At 43.4% G+C, this 25000-nt stretch overlaps 2 protein-coding genes across 3 annotated transcripts in view; one reads left to right on the top strand and one right to left on the bottom strand.

Moving 5' to 3' along the window:
• Positions 1-25000, top strand: part of LOC110518778 (pyruvate carboxylase, mitochondrial) — a 484892-nt gene that overhangs the window by 309403 nt on the left and 150489 nt on the right.
• Positions 1-25000, bottom strand: part of LOC110515519 (leucine-rich repeat and fibronectin type-III domain-containing protein 4) — a 77589-nt gene that overhangs the window by 16833 nt on the left and 35756 nt on the right. The window contains exons 3-6 of one of the 2 annotated variants that reach the window (XM_036987223.2): positions 15286-16087; positions 11876-12046; positions 10296-10457; positions 7875-8546 (exon numbers count right to left, since the gene is read on the bottom strand). In XM_036987223.2, the coding sequence (XP_036843118.2) occupies positions 7875-8546; positions 10296-10457; positions 11876-12046; positions 15286-16061 (1781 nt within the window). In that variant the 5' untranslated portion in view covers positions 16062-16087. Of the gene's footprint in view, positions 1-7874; positions 8547-10295; positions 10458-11875; positions 12047-15285; positions 16278-25000 lie in introns of those variants that run through there. The other variant, XM_090183405.1, reaches the window with a different exon arrangement.

Raw genomic sequence — 25000 nt, 5'->3', positions numbered from 1 at the left:
TGATTTTATTTGATACAGTGTGTGTTAACCAGAGACGGTAATGTAAAGAACAACATGACCTGCACCAAAGTCAAATGAGGTTATAACGTTAGGCCAACGAGACAGTGTCCAAGTTCTACAATTTCTCCAGTAGAAAGCCCTGCTTTTATTTCCTCACACTCACAACCATAAGCCATTTTCTGTATTGAGCTATTAACTGGTAAATAATGATCTTGTTGTGAGTTTATTTTCCTGCAATAATGAAGACAAATGAGCTAAAGTGAAGATGTTGTCGACTATATGATATGGTTGTTATTGGAACTGGTTAACCAGCTAACTTAACATCAGCTACAGTAGCTAGCTAACAAGCTAAAAAAAAAAGATCCAAAACATTGTTTAGAAAGTTACTGTTAGTTGCCTGGTTTGCTAGATTGACGTAAACTAAATACATTTTTACACAGATGAGTTTATTGGTTATCACCAGGCTGCTGATGTCATTCAGCCTGTCATATTCTGATGTCAGACGACAACAGAATGTTCATGATGTCACTGCGACAACTGTCTATGTCCATAGACGTAGTATAAACCAGCTTTTAGTCTGGAAATCTTTGGTTGTTTAGTACATGACCTCACATGTGAATCCTTAAAGAGATGGGAGAGGCTAACGCTTAAGAGGCTGTGAACGAAGAGCTCTCCAGTAGGTGTGTACCAAATTATTCAAGAGTGATTGGAGAGGTAGAGAGAGAGGGATAGAGAGAGCGAGAGAGAGCGGGAGAGAGGGATAGAGAGAGAAAGAGAGAGAGAGAGGGAGAGAGAGCAAGAGAAAGAGAGAGAGAGAGAAATAAGTGACCTGGAACACTAACTCATAATATTCAACTACTCACAACTAACTCTGCCTCAGATAAATGGAGGGAGAGAGAGAGAGAGAGAGGTCAAGAGGACAAACAAGGTAGAGAGATTGAAAATTAAGTGAGTGACATTAACAAATAGAGAGCGAGGGAGACGGAGAGGGAGAAAAAGAGGGATGACATTGAAAAAGAGAGAGATGGAGACGCAGAGAGTTGTGATGAATATAATGATACTGTATAGTGTGATCAAGCTGTGAAAAGGAAAATCCAATCGTAAAACGAAAGGGGAATGAGAAAAGAGGGATGATTACGTCGGAAGAGGTTAAGAGGGATGAAGAAACAGAGGGAGGAGGAGGTGGTCATTTTGTACTGCGACTGAAGTAGGATTTGATGAACCTCAAGGTCCCAGTGAAGTAGATTGACATTTATTTTGATGAAATCTTGCCCTTGACACAGCGCTACAGAGTCATCAAATCTGAATTTAAACCTAACCTTAACAACACTGATAAACCTAATGGCTAACCCTAGCCTTAAATTAAGACCAAAAAACAAATATTTATTTTCATACATTTATTTACGAAGTAGACAATTGTGACTTTGCAGAAGGCCCATCTAGCGGAAATCGCCTAGTTCTGCCTCCAGGACAAGATTCATCACAATAAACATCAATCTGCCCCAGTGAAAGGATGAGTTCCACATCAACCTGGCCCAGTGAAAGGCTGAGTTCCACATAAACCTGGCCCAGTGTAAGACTGAGTTCCACATCAACCTGGCCCAGTGAAAGGCTGAGTTCCAAATCAATCTGGCCCAGGGAAAGGCTGAGTTCCAAATCAACTTGGCCCAGTGAAAGGTTGAGTTCCACATCAACCTGCCCCAGTGAAAGGCTGAGTTCCAAATCAACCTGGCCCAGGGAAAGGCTGAGTTCCAAATCAACCTGGCCCAGTGAAAGGTTGAGTTCCACATCAACCTGCCCCAGTGAAAGGCTGAGTTCCAAATCAACCTGGCACAAGGAAAGGCTGAGTTCCAAATCAAACTGCCCCAGTGAAAGGCTGAGTTCCAAATCAACCTGGCCCAGTGAAAGGCTGAGTTCCAAATCAACCTGACCCAGTGAAAGACTGAGTTCCAAATCAACCTGGCCCAGTGAAAGGCTGAGTTCCAAATCAACCTAGCCCAGTGAAAGGCTGAGTTCCAAATCAACCTGGCCCAGTGAAAGGCTGAGTTCCAAATCAACCTGGCCCAGTGAAAGGCTGAGTTCCAAATCAACCTGACCCAGTGAAAGGCTGAGTTTCGAATCAACCTGACCCAGTGAAAGGCTGAGTTCCAAATCAACCTGGCCCAGGGAAAGGCTGAGTTCCACATCAACCTGGCCCAGTGAAAGGCTGAGTTCCAAATCAACCTGGCCCAGTGAAAGGCTGAGTTCCAAATCAACCTGGCCCAGTGAAAGGCTGAGTTCCAAATCAACCTGGCCCAGTGAAAGGCTGAGTTCCAAATCAACCTGACCCAGTGAAAGGCTGAGTTTCGAATCAACCTGACCCAGTGAAAGGCTGAGTTCCAAATTAACCTGGCCCAGGGAAAGGCTGAGTTCCACATCAACCTGGCCCAGTGAAAGGCTGAGTTCCACATCAACCTGGCCCAGTGAAAGGCTGAGTTCCAAATCAACCTGACCCAGTGAAAGGCGGAGCTCCGAATAAACCTGGCCCAGTGAAAGGCTGAGCTCTAAATGGCACACTACGGTATTCCTGTCGACCAGGACCCATAGGGGATAGGTTGCCATAGGGATGCGTCCATAGTGAAAGCCTGGAGTCAATACCAGAGCCGTTTGTAAGACACACAGCTGCCTTTTCAAAAAAAATGCCAATCATCCATTTTCCATTGAATTGAGAAGTGATATATTATAGAATGAGTAACATATAAGCCAATGAATACCCGTCATATAAGTATACTACATACCAGTGTGTATATATTATGTATGCAGTATCTTCAGAGAGTACCCCATAATGTCAAAGTGGAATTATGCTTTTCCCCAAAAAAATCTACAAATTACTTAAACATTGAAAAGCTAAAAATGTCTTGAGTCAAGTGCTTTTTATTAAATGAATACCTCATCTCTGTATCCTACACATATAATTATCTATAAGATCCCTCAATCGAGCAGTGAATTTCAAACACAGATTCAATGACAAAGACCAGTTAACTCGCAAAGCAGGGCACCTATTGGTAGCTAGGGAGCCAGCCAGCTAAAGTTAGCTAGAGAGCCAGCCAGCTACAGTTAGCTAGAGAGCCAGCCAGCTAAAGTTAGCTAGAGAGCCAGCCAGCTAAAGTTAGCTAGAGAGCCAGCCAGCTAACGTTAGCTAGGGAGCCAGCCAGCTAAAGTTAGCTAGAGAGCCAGCCAGCTACCGTTAGCTAGAGAGCCAGCCAGCTAAAGTTAGCTAGGGAGCCAGCCAGCTACCGTTAGCTAGAGAGCCAGCCAGCTAAAGTTAGCTAGGGAGCCAGCCAGCTACCGTTAGCTAGAGAGCCAGCCAGCTAACGTTAGCTAGAGAGCCAGCCAGCTAACGTTACCTAGGGAGCCAGCCAGCTAACGTTAGCTAGGGAGCCAGCCAGCTACCGTTATCTAGAGAGCCAGCCAGCTAAAGTTATCTAGGGAGCCAGCCAGCTACCGTTAGCTAGGGAGCCAGCCAGCTACCGTTAGCTAAAGAGCCAGCCAGCTAATGTTAGCTAGAGAACCAGCCAGCTACCGTTAGCTAGAGAGCCAGCCAGCTACCGTTAGCTAGAGAGCCAGCCAGCTAAAGTTATCTAGGGAGCCAGCCAGTTAATGTTATCTAGGGAGCCAGCCAGCTAACGTTAGCTATAGAGCCAGCCAGCTAACGTTAGCTAGGGAGCCAGCCAGCTAACTTTAGCTAGGGAGCCAGCCAGCAACCGTTACCTAGGGAGCCAGCCAGCTAACGTTATCTAGGGAGCCAGCCAGCTAACGTTACCTAGGGAGCCAGCCAGCTACCGTTACCTAGGGAGCCAGCCAGCTACTGTTACCTAGGGAGCCAGCCAGCTAATGTTAGCTAGAGAACCAGCCAGCTACCGTTAGCTAGAGAGCCAGCCAGCTACCGTTAGCTAGAGAGCCAGCCAGCTAAAGTTATCTAGGGAGCCAGCCAGTTAATGTTATCTAGGGAGCCAGCCAGCTAACGTTAGCTATAGAGCCAGCCAGCTAACGTTAGCTAGGGAGCCAGCCAGCTAACTTTAGCTAGGGAGCCAGCCAGCAACCGTTACCTAGGGAGCCAGCCAGCTAACGTTATCTAGGGAGCCAGCCAGCTAACGTTACCTAGGGAGCCAGCCAGCTACCGTTACCTAGGGAGCCAGCCAGCTACCGTTACCTAGGGAGCCAGCCAGCTAACGTTAGCTAGAGAGCCAGCCAGCTACCGTTAGCTAGAGAGCCAGCCAGCTAAAGTTATCTAGGGAGCCAGCCAGCTACCGTTAGCTAGAGAGCCAGCCAGCTACCGTTAGCTAAAGAGCCAGCCAGCTAACGTTAGCTAGAGAGCCAGCCAGCTACCGTTAGCTAGAGAGCCAGCCAGCTACCGTTAGCTAGAGAGCCAGCCAGCTAAAGTTATCTAGGGAGCCAGCCAGTTAATGTTATCTAGGGAGCCAGCCAGCTAACGTTAGCTATAGAGCCAGCCAGCTAACATTAGCTAGGGAGCCAGCCAGCTAACTTTAGCTAGGGAGCCAGCCAGCAACCCTTACCTAGGGAGCCAGCCAGCTAACGTTATCTAGGGAGCCAGCCAGCTAACGTTATCTAGGGAGCCAGCCAGCTTCCGTTACCTAGGGAGCCAGCCAGCTAACGTTACCTAGGGAGCCAGCCAGCTAACGTTAGCTAGAGAGCCAGCCAGCTACCGTTAGCTAGAGAGCCAGCCAGCTAAAGTTATCTAGGGAGCCAGCCAGCTACCGTTAGCTAGAGAGCCAGCCAGCTACCGTTAGCTAAAGAGCCAGCCAGCTAACGTTAGCTAGAGAGCCAGCCAGCTACCGTTAGCTAGAGAGCCAGCCAGCTACCGTTAGCTAGAGAGCCAGCCAGCTAAAGTTATCTAGGGAGCCAGCCAGTTAATGTTATCTAGGGAGCCAGCCAGCTAACGTTAGCTATAGAGCCAGCCAGCTAACGTTAGCTAGGGAGCCAGCCAGCTAACTTTAGCTAGGGAGCCAGCCAGCAACCCTTACCTAGGGAGCCAGCCAGCTAACGTTATCTAGGGAGCCAGCCAGCTAACGTTATCTAGGGAGCCAGCCAGCTACCGTTACCTAGGGAGCCAGCCAGCTAACGTTACCTAGGGAGCCAGCCAGCTAACGTTAGCTAGCTGGCTCCCTGGCTAGTTAAACAAAATTAGAAACCTGTAATATGTAGTTGGCTATATATTACTACACAGATTATACATGTAAATGCCTCTCATGTGAAGTAGTGACGTGCGACATAGTTATTATTAATTATAGTTATTATTAATTATAGTTATTATTAATTATAGTTATTATTAATTATAGTTATTATTAATTATTAGAACCCTAGAGAAAAAAAAAAACAAGAGATAGAATAAAGGGAGTTTAAAGGAGAGGAAAATACTACATTCTTAGAAACATAAAGGGTTCTTCGGCTGAGAACCTTTTTGGTTCCAGGTTAAATCCCTTTTTGGTTCCAGGTCAAAGATAATTTGTAAAAATCCAAATAACTCCACAGATCGTCATTGTAAAGGGTTTAAAACACTGTTTCCAATGCTTGTTCAATGAACCATAAACAATGAATGAACATGCACCTGTGGAACGGTCGTTAAGACACTAACAGCTTACAGACGGTAGGCAACTAAGGTCACAGTTATGAAAACTTAGGACACTAAAGAGGTCTTTCTACTGACTCTAAAAAACACTGAAAGAAAGATGCCCGGGATCCCTGCTCATCTGCTGCAAAGAGGCATGAGGACTGCAGATGTGGCCAGGGCAATAAATTGCAACGTCTGTACTGTGAGACGCCTACGACAGCGCTACAGGGAGACAGGATGGACAGCTGATTGTCCTCGCACTGGCAGACCACGTGTAACAATACCTGCACAGGATCGGTACATCCGAACATCACACCTGCGGGACAGGTACAGGATGGCAATAACAACTGCCCGAGTTACACCAGGGACGCACAATCCCTCCATCAGTGCTGAGACTGTCCGCAATAGGCTGAGAGATATAGGCAGGTCCTCCCCAGACATCACCGGCAACAACGTCGCCTATGGGCACAAACCCACCGTTGCTGGACCAGACAGGACTGGCAAAAAGTGCTCTTCACTGACGAGTCACGGTTTTGTCTCACCAGGGGTGATGGTCAGATTCACATTTATCGTCGAAGGAATGAGCATTACACCGAGGCCTGTACTCTGGAGCGGGATCGATTTGGAGGTGGAGGGTCCGTCATGGTCTGGGGCGGTGTGTCACAGCATCATCAGACTGAGCTTGTTGTCATTGCAGACAATCTCAACGCTGTGCGTTACAGGGAAGACATCCTCCTCCCTCATGTGGTACCCTTCCTGCAGGCTCATCCTGACATGACCCTCCAGCATGACAATGCCACCAACCATACTGCTTGTTCTGTGCGTGATTTCCTGCAAGACAGGAATGTCAGTGTTCTGCCATGGCCAGCGAAGAGCCCAGATCTCAATCCTATTGAGCACGTCTGGGACCTGTTGGATTGGAGGTGAGGGCTAAGCCCCCCCCCCCCCCCCCCCACCCCCCCCCCCACCCCACCCCCCACCCTGCAAATCTGGTGCAGTCCATGAGGAGGAGATGCACTGCGGTACTTAATGCAGCTGGTGGCCACACCAGATACTGACTGTTACTTTTGATTTTGACCCCCCCCTTTGTTCAGGGACACATTATTCAATTTCTGTTAGTCACATGTCTGTGGAACTTGTTCAGTTCATGTCTCATTTGTTTAATCTTGTTATGTTCATACAAATATTTACACATGTTAAGTTTGCTGAAAATAAACGCAGTTGACAGTGAGAGGACGTTTCTTTTTATGCTGAGTTTAGATAGCACCTTCCAAGAGTGTACTCTCTTCTCCATCTCCTCATCATCTTCCTCCCCCTTTCTTTCTCTTTTCATTATATTATTTCATTCTCTGACTGCATAAATGATAGAGGGCAGGCGAAACAGAGGATAGGAGCGAGAGAGAGTGTAAGAGAGAGAGAGACAGAGAGAGAGAGACCGAGCGAGAGAGAGAGAGACAGAGAGAGTGTGAAAGAGAGAGAGACAGAGAGAGAGACAGAGAAAGGAAAGAGAGAACATGGCAGTTACTTCCTCTTATGTCTATAATTGTTCATTGTTCATTCTCTCCCTATTCCCTCCTCTATCTCTCATCTCTCTCCCCACCTGACCTCTCTCTCTCTCTCTCTCTCTCTCTGTCTCTCTCTCTCTCTGTCTCTCTCGCTCTCCTCCCTACCGCTATCTCCCAAGTGTATCTGTCTCTCTGATAGGTTGTAACATAATATGTATTGACTCTGTAGTTTAAACCCATCCTTCAGACTCCATTACCCATGGTCCCTTGAGGGTCTCCCTGTCAAAATCTCTTCCTTCCTTATTCTCTCCACTCCGGCCTCTTTTCTCTCTGTGCCTGTATCCCACATACGACCATCTCATAATGTCAGGTGTAGTATAGAGGTCATAGGTCAGGTGTGTCAGGTGTATGGTTGTATAGAGGTCAGAGGTCAGTGATGTCAGGTGTATGGTTATATAGAGGTCAGAGGTTAGTGATGCCAGGTGTATGGTTGTATAGAGGTCAGAGGTTAGTGATGTCAGGTGTATGGTTGTATAGAGGTCAGAGGTTAGTGATGTCAGGTGTATGGTTGTATAGAGGTTAGTGAGGTCAGGTGTATGGTTGTATAGAGGTCAGGTGTGTGGGGGGTGAACTCTGGTATAATTATAGACTCACCTGTACACCAGCGTCTCCTCAGCTGTACAGGTGAGGGGTAGATGAATTAGGTGTATAGAGGTCAGGTGTGTGTGGGGCGAACTCCGGTATAATTATAGACTCACCTGTACACCAGCGCCTCGTCGGCTGTGCAGTTGTACTGTATCTGAAACATCCAAACCAGGTAAGCTCCGGCCGATCGGCCGAGGTCCCATCTCACCTGGGCTGAGGTAGAAGTGACTCCTTGTATCCCTACAATCCTCTCTCCTTCCTCCATCCTAGTCCCTCCGTCCTCCTCCTCCTCCTCCACCTCCTCACCCCCCTCTCCCTCTTCTCCTTTCCTCTCCTCCCTTTCTCTCACATTTACACCATTGACTCCGGAATTCCCGCTTTTCCCGGTGGTGATGTCTGAAGAACCCGGAATATTTCCATTGGAATTCCCAGTGTTCCCGGTAACCGTCACATTCCCGTTCCGGTGCGGCAACGGAACGATCTTTAGATCCACCGTCGCGGTAGCTTCCCCCGCTGCGTTTATCGCTATGCACGTGTACGCTCCGTCGTCCCTAGCAACCGTAACTAAGAGATCCAACGTTCCGTTCCGGTACGATGTCGCGCGGCTGGAATTCGCCACAATCCGATCGCCGGGTGAGACGAAATGGATGACGGGTTCGGGGTCGCCGATGGCTCTGCATTTCAGGGTTGCCCTTTGACCTTCCAGGACCCAGAGCTTGTGGCTGTGTCTGGTGATGAGGGGCGGTTCACAGGTGAACTCCTCCTCAGGGATGGACCAGAAATACCTGGACAGGTGAGATGGAGAGAGAGAGGAAAAATCAAGACAATGTACGAGGTCAGTGCTGAACAAGTATATTTTCGATGGAAGCAAGCATAAGAAACACAAGATGTTAATCACACGTTGTAAAGACAGTTTCTCATCTCAAATCAGCGGGCATCATTAACCTCAAGGTTAGAGAGGTGGGCTGATGACCGGATGGTTGCCTGTGGGGAAATCTGCAGAGAGGCATCCTGGAGCCGGAGGGTTTACTGGCCTCAATATCTCCATATCCTACCCTACCACTGTTGAATCAGAGTATCCTACCTACCACCGTTGAATCAGAGTATCCTACCCTACCACCGTTGAATCAGAGTATCCTACCACCGTTGAATCAGAGTATCCTACCCTACCACTGTTGAATCAGAGTATCCTACCGCCGTTGAATCAGAGTATCCAACCCTACCACTGTTGAATCAGAGTATCCTACCGCCTTTGAATTAGAGTATCCTACCGCCTTTGAATTAGAGTATCCTACCCTACCACTGTTGAATCAGAGTATCCTACCGCCGTTGAATCAGAGTATCCAACCCTACCACTGTTGAATCAGAGTATCCTACCGCCTTTGAATTAGAGTATCCTACCGCCTTTGAATCAGAGTATCCTACCCTACCACTGTTGAATCAGAGTATCCTACCCTACCACTGTTGAATCAGAATATCCTACCCTACCACTGTTGAATCAGAGTATCCTACCCTACCACTGTTGAATCAGAATATCCTACCCTACCACTGTTGAATCAGAGTATCCTACCAACCACTGTTGAATCAGAGTATCCTACCCTACCACTGTTGAATCAGAGTATCCTACCAACCACTGTTGAATCAGAGTATCCTACCAACCACTGTTGAATCAGAGTATCCTACCTACCACTGTTGAATCAGAGTATCCTACCCTACCACTGTTGAATCAGAATATCCTACCCTACCACTGTTGAATCAGAGTATCCTACCAACCACTGTTGAATCAGAGTATCCTACCCTACCACTGTTGAATCAGAGTATCCTACCAACCACTGTTGAATCAGAGTATCCTACCCTACCACTGTTGAATCAGAGTATCCTACCCTACCACTGTTGAATCAGAGTATCCTACCCTACCACTGTTGAATCAGAATATCCTACCCTACCACTGTTGAATCAGAGTATCCTACCCTACCACTGTTGAATCAGAATATCCTACCCTACCACTGTTGAATCAGAGTATCCTACCAACCACTGTTGAATCAGAGTATCCTACCCTACCACTGTTGAATCAGAGTATCCTACCAACCACTGTTGAATCAGAGTATCCTACCTACCACTGTTGAATCAGAGTATCCTACCCTACCACTGTTGAATCAGAATATCCTACCCTACCACTGTTGAATCAGAGTATCCTACCAACCACTGTTGAATCAGAGTATCCTACCCTACCACTGTTGAATCAGAGTATCCTACCAACCACTGTTGAATCAGAGTATCCTACCCTACCACTGTTGAATCAGAGTATCCTACCCTACCACTGTTGAATCAGAGTATCCTACCCTACCACTGTTGAATCAGAGTATCCTACCTACCACTGTTGAATCAGAGTATCCTACCCTACCACTGTTGAATCAGAGTATCCTACCAACCACTGTTGAATCAGAGTATGCTTTTATTATTTTCCAGCAATGTTGTGGTATAAGAGCGTTCATTCATATAATTATTGTATAATTAATTATTGTCGTGGTTACCTGCCGGCCAGCTGAGGGGGCGTGGCGCACGTCTCCATGTCGTCCTCTCGGACCAGCCGCCTTAACCATAGCAACTCACAGTTACAGTGTAGCGGGTTCCCTCCGAAGTTCAGGCTGATGACGCTGTTGTAGGGAGTGGGACTGATGGCTCCCGTCTGAGACCTGGGAGAGGAGAGAGAGAGAGAGAGAGAGAGAGAGAGAGACAGAGAGAGAGAGAGACAGAGAGAGAGAGAGAGAGAGAGAGAGAGACAGAGAGAGAGAGAGAGAGAGAGAGAGAGAGAGAGAGAGAGAGAGAGAGAGAGAGAGAGAGATAGAGAGAGACAGAGACAGAGACAGAGACAGAGACAGAGACAGAGACAGAGACAGAGAGAGAACACAATGAATAGACATTCCATTGGTGGAGTGTTGCGCTTGCAGAGTTTGATTCCCGATGGAGACACCAATGCAATAATAAATGCACTTACTTATCAAGTCACTTTGGATGAAAGAGATTTGCATTAAAAAGTGTCTGCTTAATGGCATGTATTAAAATTATAATTTATTAATGAATTTGGTGAGAACAGGAGTTTATATTCTGACCCAGGAGCCAGTTTTTCAATAACCTGGCACGGGACTTGAACCATACAACTTCCTGTTACCTACCTGGCAGACGGGGGATCCAGGCGGTAGGGTCCTCAGGTTGTCAGAGGTCATGTCTGGGCGAGCCAGCCTGTACAGCTCTCTAACCTCTGACCTCTGACCTCCATCTTAGAGCTACGGTATCTACCTAGCTAACATAGGGTGCAGAGCCTGTTGGAGGTCATGTCTGGGCGAGCCAGCTTGTACAGCTCTCTAACCTCTGACCTCTGACCTCCATCTTAGAGCTACGGTATCTACCTAGCTAACATAGGGTACAGAGCCTGTTGGAGGTCATGTCTGGGCGAGCCAGCCTGTACAGCTCTCTAACCTCTGACCTCTGACCTCCATCTTAGAGCTACGGTATCTACCTAGCTAACATAGGGTGCAGAGCCTGTTGGAGGTCATGTTTGGGCGAGCCAGCCTGTACAGCTCTCTAACCTCTGACCTCTGACCTCCATCTTAGAGTTACGGTATCTACCTAGCTAACATAGGGTGCAGAGCCTGTTGGAGGTCATGTCTGGGCGAGCCAGCTTGTACAGCTCTCTAACCTCTGACCTCCATTATAGAGCTACGGTATCTACCTAGCTAACATAGGGTGCAGAGCCTGTTGGAGGTCATGTCTGGGCGAGCCAGCTTGTACAGCTCTCTAATCTCTGACCTCCATCTTAGAGCTACGGTATCTACCTAGCTAACATAGAGTGCAGAGCCTGTTGGACCTCACATTCAGGCGAGCCAGCTTGTACAGCTCTCTAACCTCTGACCTCTGACCTCCATCTTAGAGCTACGGTATCTACCTAGCTAACATAGGGTGCAGAGCCTGTTGGACCTCACATCCAGGCGAGCCAGCTTGCACAGCTCTCTAACCTCTGACCTCTGACCTCCAGCCAGCTTGTACAGCTCTCTAACTTCTAGGACAGGCTAGCTGGGCGTTTACGGTATACAGTATAATAATTGTATCTTACCTTGCAAACAGGGGATCAGGTGGCAGGGTCCTCAGCCTATTGGAGGTCATGTCCAGGCGAGCCAGCTTGTACAGTTCTCCAAAGGATCCCTCTGCGATGTGGTCTATCAGATTATGATCCAGGTTCAGGGTGTGTAGACTGGCCATGTTCTGGATCGACTCCCACGGGACCCTACCGTAGCGGAGGGAGAGGTTATTAACATTCATATGTTGTTCATAACCACTACATAGATGTTCAGAGTGTGGAGACTGGCTGTGTTCTAGATAGACTCTCATGGAACCCTGTGAATGGTTTATTAAATCCTTATTAGCATTCGTATGGTGTTTATAAGCACTACATATCACTACATAAAGGCTACGTAGAGTCACCAGGTCATGGTCGCTGTTCCACTCCTCCATTACCAAGGCGACGCCGGCGTGTTTGTGCTAGAGGTCTTTACGGGTCCAATAGACCCCGAAGTTCAGAGATCCACACTTGGACCCGAGTGGTGTCTGGAACATGACCCCGGGATATCTCTCTCTCTGGGGAGAGTCCTTAGCTTCTCTTCCTTTTGTATCCTTTATATACCACCCTGCATCCCACTACAGATTGCTTCTGAAACCAGGCAGGGCTGGTTCTGGTTGGTTCCTGGATGGGAGACCAGATGCTGCTGGAAGTGGTGTTGGAGGGGGCCAGTAGGAGGCACTCTTTCCTCTGGTCTAAAAAAAATATCCCAATGCCCCAGGACAGTGATTGGGGACACTGCCCTGTGTAGGGTGCCGTCTTTCGGATGGGACGTTAAACAGGTGTCCTGACTCTCTGAGGTCATTAAAAGATCCCATGGGACTTATTGTAAGAGTAGGGGTGTTAACCCCGGTGTCCTGGCTAAATTCCCAATCTGGCCCTCAAACCATCACGGTCACCTAATCATCCCCAGTTTACAATTGGCTCATTCATCCCCCTCCTCTCCCCTGTAACTATTCCCCAGGTCGTTGCTGCAAATGAGAACGTGTTCTCAGTCAACTTACCTGGTAAAATAACGGATAAATAAAATAAAAAATAAATATGCATATAGGAGATACATATTTTATATTAATATCATACAGTTGACCCCTCAACCTATAGGCCTATACATACAATGCCCTGATGCATTTAGTGCTCAACTCTCCAACAGCTAAACCCTGAGGTGAATAATGATTGTTTTCTGAAAATATAAACCAAGTAAAAAACAATAACAAATAAAACGATAAAGTTTTGAATATGTGTCACATCGAAACAACAAATAATTGTGTAATTTTGTTACAGGCAGTTTTTAACAACACATAACTCTGGATAATTGATCTCTCATTTATTGATGGCCGAGCCCAGAGGTTTCTTTCTACTCTCGGATCTGAACGGGTCTCTCGGATCCGAACCAGCACGTGTCTGTTTGGGTTTGTCAAAACGGGTCCTCGGGTCCATTCGGGAACGGCTCTGTGTTTAATAATATATTTTTTAATGCGTATCTGGTCGGGTGGGAATGCCACGGATCCATTTCGGAACGGTTCCATCTTTCTGGACCAGTGAAGACCTTTAGTTTTGAGTAACACTGCTGGGTTGTTGCCAGCATTGGATTCCTCTATGTCCTCAGAATCCACTGATATCAACCATTAGTCTGTGTAATTAACGGGACCTGAGCAAGAACAGTTTTTGTGCGACAAAGGCGGATCCCTAAAACAGTTCTTCTCACAAAAAAAAACGTCTGTAAAGTCAGACCGGTTGGAGCTTTAATCTCTTATGACCCATCCATGAAACGCTGAGACTTTCATGAAACATGTTCTGCTCTGTGGCCTCACAAACCACACAAGAGTCGTTAAAAGGTAAGGGTTTATGTTTACATAGAAATCCCAGGTCTTTACGGGTCCAACAGACCCCGAAGTTCAGAGATCCACACTTGGACCCAGGGCATAGTGTCTATAATACTGTAATGAGTTCACGTATTTACTGTCATAAACTCCAAACTCCCACACAGTGGTCACTGCCGACTTGTATATTGATTTTCCACTGAGCAAACTATTTCTGTGGTAACAGCATTCTTACAAATTCATTTTTTTTAAATTCGGTTTTATGCTCTACTGACCTTGTTTTTTTAATGAATATAACAGTTATGTTGTTTTCTACTGGTAGTTCTACTTGTCGTCCTGGTTTTCCAGAAAATAACACGATAAGGCTAAATATGAGTGCAGAGCAAGCAGACGAATGAAAGTCGTGAATTTTAACTTAACTTTTCTTGATTTTAACTGGGAGATTTAACATGTGGAGACTGGTCACATCCTGAGACTGATATTAACGTGTGGAGACTGAGACTGATATTAACGTGTGGAGACTGAGACTGATATTAACGTGTGGAGACTGGTCACATCCTGAGACTGATATTAACATGTGGAGACTGGTCACATCCTGAGACTGATATTAACATGTGGAGACTGGTCACATCCTGAGACTGATATTAACGTGTGGAGACTGGTCACATCCTGAGACTGATATTAACATGTGGAGACTGGTCACATCCTGAGACTGATATTAACATGTGGAGACTGGTCACATCCTGAGACTGATATTAACATGTGGAGACTGGTCACATCCTGAGACTGATATTAACATGTGGAGACTGGTCACATCCTGAGACTGATATTAACATGTGGAGACTGGTCACATCCTGAGACTGATATTAATGTGTGGAGACTGAGACTGATATTAACATGTGGAGACTGGTCACATCCTGAGACTGATATTAACGTGTGGAGACTGAGACTGATATTAATGTGTGGAGACTGAGACTGATATTAACATGTGGAGACTGAGACTGATATTAACATGTGGAGACTGGTCACATCCTGAGACTGATATTAACATGTGGAGACTGGTCACATCCTGAGACTGATATTAACGTGTGGAGACTGGTCACATCCTGAGACTGATATTAACATGTGGAGACTGGTCACATCCTGAGACTGATATTAACGTGTGGAGACTGGTCACATCCTGAGACTGATTTTAACATGTGGAGACTGGTCACATCCTGAGACTGATATTAACATGTGGAGACTGGTCACATCCTGAGACTGATTTTAACATGTGGAGACTGGTCACATCCTGAGTCTGATATTAACGTGTGGAGACTGAGACTGATATTAACGTGTGGAGACTGGTCACATCCTGAGATAATCTTCAGAACACACTAATGAAGGTTCAACAAGCCACAACACACTAATGAAGGTTCAACAAGCCACAACACACTAATGAAGGTTCAACAAGCCACAACACACTAATGAAGGTTCAACAAGCCACAACACACTAATGAAGGTTCAACAAGCCACAACATACTAATGAAGGTTCAAACTGACCAGAACAGAAGGTGTGACACTGACCAGAACAGAAGCAATACTGACCTTCGGAGGTTGTTGTATGAGATATCCAGGTCCTCCAGCGTCAGCAGGAAATCATCGAATGCTTCTGCCGACACCCTCGTCAGCTGGTTACCGTTGACGATGAGGTGCTGTAGATTAACCATTCCCACAAGGTCTCTCGGCCCCAGCGTCGTCAAGCGGTTACCGTCCAAATGCAAACTTCGCAAACTCTCTAGATCGGAGAACGCCATTGGTCGGATGGAGTGGATAGTGTTCCGGGACAGAGTCAAATCAACCAATCCGGTCATGTTGGCAAAGTCCGACCCACCTACTTCCGTGATGTAGTTATCAGCCAATCGGAGCTCGACAGTTCGCCGATCGACATTCGGTGGAACGAATAGGAGGCCTTTATCTGCACAGAGCGTGCTCAGAGAGTCTGACAGGTTCCGACAGACGCAGTGGAATGGACACACCGCAACCACGTCCCACATCTCCCCTGCACCAATCAGAGAGGGCAACAGGCAGCAGCATGTGACCAGTGTCAGCCAATGGAGGGCCGGAAAAGCAGGAGATGGGCAAACACAGCGAATAAGATGTGTGGGAAGGGTAGGGTTGGGAGGGGTTTCCGGGGAACACAGAATGAGATGCGAGGAGAATGATCGAGGAAGGGATTGGGGTCTTTCACTGTCATTCTGAAGTGTGATTGAAGGAGTGATGGAGGAGAGGATGGAATGTTCTGTCCTTCCCTGTGGGTGTAGGTGTGTGTGGGGTGATGGGTGTCGTCTTCGGGTGGGGTGGTGGGGTGGGGGGTCTGGCATGGTAATTTTGAGAATTATCCGCAGACCTAAAAGAGTGAGAGAGAAACAGAAAGACCGAGAGAGAGAGAGAGAGAGCGAGAGAGTGAGACAGCGAGAGACACAGAGAAACAGCGAGAGAGAGAGAGAGACACAGAGAGACAGAGACACAAAGAGAAAGAAACAGAGACCGAGAGAGAAAGACAGAGAGAGAGAGAGAGAGAGAGAGAGAGAAGGAGAGAAAAGTTACAGATTAATTTTGCACGTTGTTTGGATAGTTTTATGTAGGAGTGTATTTGTGGCCTACAGTTGAAGTCAGAAGTTTACATACACCTTAGCCAAATACACTTCAATTAAGTTTTTCACAATTCCTCACATTTAATCCTAGTACAAATTGCCCGTCTTAGGTCAGTCAGGATCACCACTTTATTTTAAGAATGTAAAATGTCAGAATATAAGTAGGGAGAATTATTTATTTAGGCTTTTATTTCTTTCATCACATTCCCAGTGGGTCAGAAGTTTACATACACTCAATTAGTATTTGGTAGCATTGCCTTTAAATTGTTTAACCTGGGTCAAAGCTTCCCGCAATAAGTTGGGTGAATTTTGGCCCATTCCTCCTGACAGAGCTGGTGAAACTGAGTCAGGTTTGTAGGCCTCCTTGCTCACACACGCTTTTTTCAGTTCTGCCCACAAATGTTCTATAGGATTGAGGTCAGGGCTTTGTGATGGCCACTCCAATACCTTGACTTTGTTGTCCTTAAGCCATTTTGCCACAACTTTGGAAGTATGCTTGGGGTCATTGTCCATTTGGAAGACCCATTTGTGACCAAGCTTTAATTTCCTGACTGATGTCTTGAGATGTTGCTTCAATATATCCACATCATTTTCCTTCCTCATGATGCCATCTATTTTGTGAAGTGCACCAGTCCCTCCTGCAGCAAAGCACCCCCACAACATGATGCTGACACCCCCGTGCTTCACAGATGGGATGGTGTTCTTCGGCTTGCAAGCATCCCCCTTTTTCCTCCAAACATAACAATGGTAATTATGGCCAAACAGTTCTATTTTTGTTTCATCAGACCAGAGGACATTTCTCCAAAAAATACGATCTTTGTCCCCATGTGCAGTTGCAAACAGTAGTCTGGCTTTTTTATGGATGTTTTGGAGCAGTGGCTTCTTCCTTGCTGAGCTGCCTTTCAGGTTATGTCGATATAGAACTCGTTTTACTGTGGATATAGATACTTTTGTACCTGTTTCCTCCAGTATGTTCACAACGTCCTTTGCTGTTGTTCTGGGATTGATTTGCACTTTTCGCACCAAAGTACGTTCATCTCTAGGAGACAGACCACGTCTCCTTCCTGAGCTGTATGACGGCTGCGTGGTCCTATGGTGTTTATACTTGCTTACTATTGTTTGTACTGCTGAATGTGGAACCTTCAGGCGTTTGGAAATTGCTCCCAAGGATGAACCAGGCTTGTGGAGGTCAACAAAAAGGAATTGGCTGATTTCTTTTGATTTTCCCATGATGTCAAGCAAAGAGGCATTGAGTTTGAAGGTAGGCCTTGAAATACCTAAGTGTTTGTAAACTTCTGACTTCAACAAGACTGTGTGTGTGTATCAAGACTGTGTGTATCCAGACTGTGTGTGTATCCAGACTGTGTGTGTAACCAGACTGAGTGTGTATCCAGACTGTGTGTGTATCAAGACTGTGTGCGTATCCAGACTGTGTGTGTATCCAGACTGTGTGTGTATCAAGACTGTGTGCGTATCCAGACTGTGTGTGTATCCAGACTGCGTGCGTATCCAGACTGTGTGTGTATCCAGACTGTGTGTGTATCCAGACTGTGTGTGTAACCAGACTGTGTGTTTAACAAGTCTTCTCTGAAACATGATAGTGTTTTATAGTGAAGAAAATTCCTGCTCACACACACACACACACACACACACACACACACACACACACACACACACACACACACACACACACTGTGAATCCAGCCGATGTATCCACTACTCTACACTACACCTTAATACTGCATAGCAACAGCCAAAATACTCCACTACGGCCTAGCAACAACAACCAAACCCAAAACATCTCACAACACTTCCCATGCAAACTCCAGAGTAACAGAAGTAAAACAGAGCATTACACCAGGCGTCACGGTAACACATGGACACAGGGACAGTTCCATAGGGTTGTCACTAGTTACCACAGCCACAAAGTAACCTTAACCTTACTGGTCTTGTGACTGACCTTTCAACTAAGACCAAAACGCTTTTTGTTTTCAGTCATTTTTTTTACAAAATAGCTGTAGGATACCGTTCCACAGGGCAAAATACAAATGGTGACAGAGATACAGTATTTCTCTGTGTAAATGTCTCGGTGTCTATACCAGAGAGAGAGAGAGAGATGAGAGAGATGAGGAGAGAGAGAGAGAGAGAGAGGGGAGAGAGAGGAATAGAGAGGGAGAGGCATAGAGAGGGAGAGGAATAGAGAGGGAGAGGAATAGAGAGGGAGAGGAATAGAGAGAGGGGAAGAGAGAGGGAGAGGAATAGAGAGGGAGAGGAATAGAGAGGGAGAGGAATAGAGAGGGAGAGGAATAGAGAGGGAGAGGAATAGAGAGAGGGGAATAGAGAGGGAGAGGAATAGAGAGGGAGAGGAGTAGAGAGGGAGAGGAATAGAGAGGGAGAGGAATAGAGAGAGAGAGGAATAGAGAGAGAGGGGAATAGAGAGGGAGAGGAATAGAGAGGGAGAGGAATAGAGAGAGGGGAATAGAGAGGGAGAGGAATAGAGAGGGAGAGGAATAGAGAGGGAGAGGAATAGAGAGGGAGAGGAATAGAGAGGGAGAGGAATAGAGAGAAGAGAGGGGAATAGAGAGGGAGAGGAATAGAGAGAGAGAGGAATAGAGAGAGAGGGGAATAGAGAGGGAGAGGAATAGAGAGGGAGAGGAATAGAGAGAGGGGAATAGAGAGGGAGAGGAATAGAGAGGGAGAGGAATAGAGAGAGAGAGGAATAGAGAGAGAGGGGAATAGAGAGGGAGAGGAATAGAGAGGGAGAGGAATAGAGAGAGGGGAATAGAGAGGGAGAGGAATAGAGAGGGAGAGGAGTAGAGAGGGAGAGGAATAGAGAGGGAGAGGAATAGAGAGGGAGAGAATAGAGAGGGAGAGGAATAGAGAGAGGGGAAGAGAGAGGGAGAGGAATAGAGAGAGGGGAATAGAGAGGGAGAGGAATAGAGAGGGGAGGAGGAATAGAGAGAGAGGGGAATAGAGAGGGAGAGGAATAGAGAGGGAGAGGAATAGAGAGGGAGAGGAATAGAGAGAGGGAATAGAGAGGAGAGGAATAGAGAGGAGAGGAATAGAGAGAGAGAGGAATAGAGAGAGAGGGGAATAGAGAGGGAGAGGAATAGAGAGGGTGAGGAAATAGAGAGAGGGGAATGAGAGGGAGAGGAATAGAGAGGGAGAGGAGTAGAAAGGGAGAATGAATACACACAGAACTCATAGGCAGACCAATACAGACAGGCAAGAATACAGGGATAGGAATACAGACAGGGAATATATATGTATAGGAATACAGACCTACAACTTATATATATGGATAGGATAGATAGATGGATAATGTATAGATAGATGGATAGATAGATGGAGAGGAATATATATGGTAGATAGATGGATAGATGGATATAGATGGATAGGATAGACAGGGATAGGAATATACGATAGGATAGACAGAGAGTATATATAAATACCTAATATAGATGGATAGGGATAGATAGTATACCTAATACAGACCTACAGGATAGATAGATGGATATATATGTATACGTATATATACTTAATAGGATAGATACAGGCAGGAGGAATATATGTATATGTATATATATGGATAGGAATACAATGGCAAGATACAGGCAGACCAAACACACAGATCCTATATATACGTATATGTATATACAACTGAGAACTATAGATACGAGAACGATATATATGGATAACTTATATATATATGGGATATATATGCAGAACCATAGATAGATGGGAATACAGAGGGCAATAAACTATATAGATACCTATATATATGGATAGGATATATACCTAGAAGGATAAATATATGGATAAATGTATATATATGGATAGGATAGATAGATAGATGAATATATATGTATACGTATAGATAGATGGATATATATGTATAGGTATATACTTAAATAACTATATATATATATATATATGGATAGGATAGATAGGGATAGGATAGACAGGGATAGGTATATATATATGGGATATATATGGACTGGATATATATGTAACTATATATATATGGTATATATATGGATAGGAATACAGAGGGAGAGGATAGATACCTATAGGATATACAGGAAGGACCAATACAGACCAGGGCTCACAGGACAGAGGGGAATACAGAGGGGATAGGAATACAGGGAGGACCAACAGACAGGGAGAACCAATACAGACCAGAGGATAACACCTATAAACTATATATACTGTATATATACTGATAACTATAATACACCCTAATACCATATATACATCCTAATACATATATCTATACTCTATACACACCTATACTATATACACACCTATATATACCTATACTAATATACTGTATACTATATATACTGTATAAACTATATATATATGGGATATATACTGTACTGGGTATACATATATACTGTATATACCTATACTATATATACTGTATACTATATACACCTATAACTATATATACTGCAGAACTATATATACTGTATAATGTATATATACTGTACAAACTATATATACTGTATACCTTATATATACTGTATACGTATATATTATATAATGTATATATACTGATACTATATATACTGGATACTATATATACTGCACAAACTATATATATACTGTATATATAGTATATGTATATATACTGCAGAACTATATATACTGATAATGTACACCTATACGTATATATACTGTATACTATATATATATGGGATATACACCTATACTATATACACCTATAATGTATATATACTGTATACTATATATATGTATAATGTATATATATGTATATGATATATATATGGTATATATACCTAGGGTACTATATATACTGTATAATGATATATACTGTATACTCTATATATACTGTATACTATATATACTGAGAACTATATATATACTGTATATATACTGTATAGGGTATATATATGTATAATGTATATACATGGATACTATATATATGTATAATGTATACATATATATATATGTATATATACCTATACTATATATACCTATAATGATATATACACACAACTATATATACTGATAATGTATACATACGATAACTATATATATATGGGTATATATACATGCATATATGTATATATACCTACAAACATATATATGGATAGGCATATATGCAGGTACCAATATATATATATATAACTCATATATACCTACAAACTATATATACCTATACGTATATATATCTATACTATATATACCTACACTCATATATACTGTATACGTATATATAGATCCTATATATACTGATATGTATATATACTGATACTATATATACTCATACGTATATATATACTGAATAACTTATATATACTGATACGTATATATATATCTGATATATACTGATACTATATATACTGATATGTATATATATATCTATATATACTGATAATGTATATATACTGATAATCTATATATACTGATACTATTATATATACTGAATATACCTACAAACTCATATATACTGATAATCTATATATATATCTATATATATGTATACGTATATATACTGATACGTATATATATATCTATATATACTCAGAACTATATATACTGATAATGAATACATATATGTATACTAATACAGACCTATAAATGATATATATATGGGATATATACCTATACTATATATACTGTATACGTATATATATATCTATATATACCTATACTATATATATACTGCAATATAGTACTATACTATATATATATACTGATATATACTGTATAAACTATATATACTGATACTATATATACTGTATATATACTGATACTATATATATATATGGGATATATACCATACTATATATACCTATAATGTATATATATATACTGGATATATACCATACGTATATATACCTATAATGTATATATATCTATATACTATATATACCTATACGTATATATACATGGGATATATATACTGAATACTATATATATATACTGGATATATACCTGCATAATGTATATATACCTGATACTATATATACTGGAATACGTATATATACTCCTATACTATATATATACTGGATATATATGGATACTATATATACCTGTATACTATATATACCTAGAACTATATATACTGGATATATACCATAACTTATATATACTATATGTATATATACCTATACTATATATACCTATATGTATATATACTGTATATATACTGATAATGATATATACTGGAATATATATACTGAATATATATGTATACTGATATATACTGTATACTATATATACTGAGAACTATATATACTGTATATGTATATATACTGTATACTATATATACTGTATACTATATATACTGTATACTATATATACTGATACTATATATATATTGGATATATACTGAGAACGTATATATACTGATAATCTATATATACTGATACTATATATACCTATACTATATATACTGTATACTATATATACCTATACTCTATATATACATCCTATATATACTGTATAACTATATATACTGATAATCTATACAGACCTATACGTATATATACTGAGAACTATATATACTATAATGTATATATACTGTATACTATATATACTATACTATATATACTGTATATGTATATATATATCTGATATATACCTATACTATATATACTGATATATACTGTATAACTATATATACTGATAAATGTATATATACTGTATACGTATATATACTGATATGTATATATATATATATGTATATATATACTGAAATATATACCTATACTATATATACTGAGAACTCATATATACTGGATATATACTGTATATGTATAAATATACTGTATACTCTATATATACTGTATACTATATATACTGTATAATGTATATATATACATACTATATATACCTATACTATATATACTGGATAACTTATATATATATATATGTATATATACTGATACTATATATACCTATACGATATATACCTACAAACTATATATATACTGGATATATATCTATACGTATATATATATCTGATATATATGTATACGTAATAGAGAGGGAGAGGAGTAGAGAGGGAGAGGAATAGAGAGAGAGGGAAATAGAGAGGGAGATGAATAGAGAGAGGGGAATAGAGAGAGGAGAGAGGAATAGAGAGGGAGAGGAATAGAGAGAGAGAGGAATAGAGAGAGAGGGGAATAGAGAGGGAGAGGAATAGAGAGAGGGGAATAGAGAGGGAGAGGAATAGAGAGAGAGGGGAATAGAGAGGGAGAGGAATAGAGAGGGAGAGGAATAGAGAGGGAGAGGAATAGAGAGGGGAGAGGAATAGAGAGAGGGGAATAGAGAGGGAGAGGAATAGAGAGAGGGGAATAGAGAGGGAGAGGAATAGAGAGGGAGAGGAATAGAGAGAGAGAGGAATAGAGAGGGAGAGGAATAGAGAGGGAGAGGAATAGAGAGGGAGAGGAATAGAGAGAGAGAGGAATAGAGAGAGAGGGGAATAGAGAGGGAGAGGAATAGAGAGAGGGGAATAGAGAGGGAGAGGAATAGAGAGAGGGGAATAGAGAGGGAGAGGAATAGAGAGGGAGAGGAATAGAGAGGGAGAGGAATAGAGAGGGAGAGGAATAGAGAGAGGGGAATAGAGAGGGAGAGGAATAGAGAGAGGGAGAGAGAGGGAGAGGAATAGAGAGGGAGAGGAATAGAGAGAGAGAGGAATAGAGAGAGGGGAATAGAGAGGGAGAGGAATAGAGAGGGAGAGGAGTAGAGAGGGAGAGGAGATAGAGGGAGAGGAATAGAGAGGGAGAGGAATAGAGAGAGGGGAATAGAGAGGGAGAGGAATAGAGAGGGAGAGGAATAGAGAGAGAGAGGAATAGAGAGAGGGGAATAGAGAGGGAGAGGAATAGAGAGAGGGAATAGAGAGGGAGAGGAATAGAGAGGGAGAGGAATAGAGAGGGAGAAGGAATAGAGAGGGAGAGGAGTAGAGAGGGAGAGGAATAGAGAGGGAGAGGAATAGAGAGGGAGAGGAGATAGAGAGGGAGAGGAATAGAGAGAGAGAGGAATAGAGAGAGGGGAATAGAGAGGGAGAAGGAATAGAGAGAGGGGAATAGAGAGGGAAGAGGAATAGAGAGGGAGAGGAATAGAGAGGGAGAGGAATAGAGAGGGAGAGGAATAGAGAGAGGGAGAGAGAGGGAGAGGAATAGAGAGGGAGAGGAATAGAGAGGGAGAGGAATAGAGAGAGGGAGAGAGAGGGAGAGGAATAGAGAGGGAGAGGAATAGAGAGGGAGAGGAATAGAGAGGGAGAGGAATAGAGAGAGGGGAATAGAGAGGGAGAGGAATAGAGAGGGAGAGGAGTAGAGAGGGAGAGGAATAGAGAGAGGGGAATAGAGAGGGAGAGGAATAGAGGGAGAGGAATAGAGAGGGAGAGGAATAGAGAGAGAGAGGAATAGAGAGAGGGGAATAGAGAGGGAGAGGAATAGAGAGAGGGGAATAGAGAGAGGGAGAGGAATAGAGAGAGGGGAATAGAGAGGGAGAGGAATAGAGAGGGAGAGGAGTAGAGAGGGAGAGGAATAGAGAGAGAGGGAGATAGAGGGAGAGGAATAGAGAGGGAGAGGAATAGAGAGGGAGAGGAATAGAGAGAAGGGAGGGGAATAGAGAGGGAGAGGAATAGAGAGAGGGAGATAGAGGGAGAGGAATAGAGAGAGAGGGGAATA

This window comes from Oncorhynchus mykiss, chromosome 9, assembly GCF_057628025.1.
Source record: "Oncorhynchus mykiss isolate SJ-2025 chromosome 9, ASM5762802v1, whole genome shotgun sequence".
NCBI lineage: Eukaryota > Metazoa > Chordata > Actinopteri > Salmoniformes > Salmonidae > Oncorhynchus > Oncorhynchus mykiss.
The sequence above is the reverse complement of the archived record's forward strand: the minus strand, read 5'-3'. Positions and strand labels throughout refer to the sequence as shown.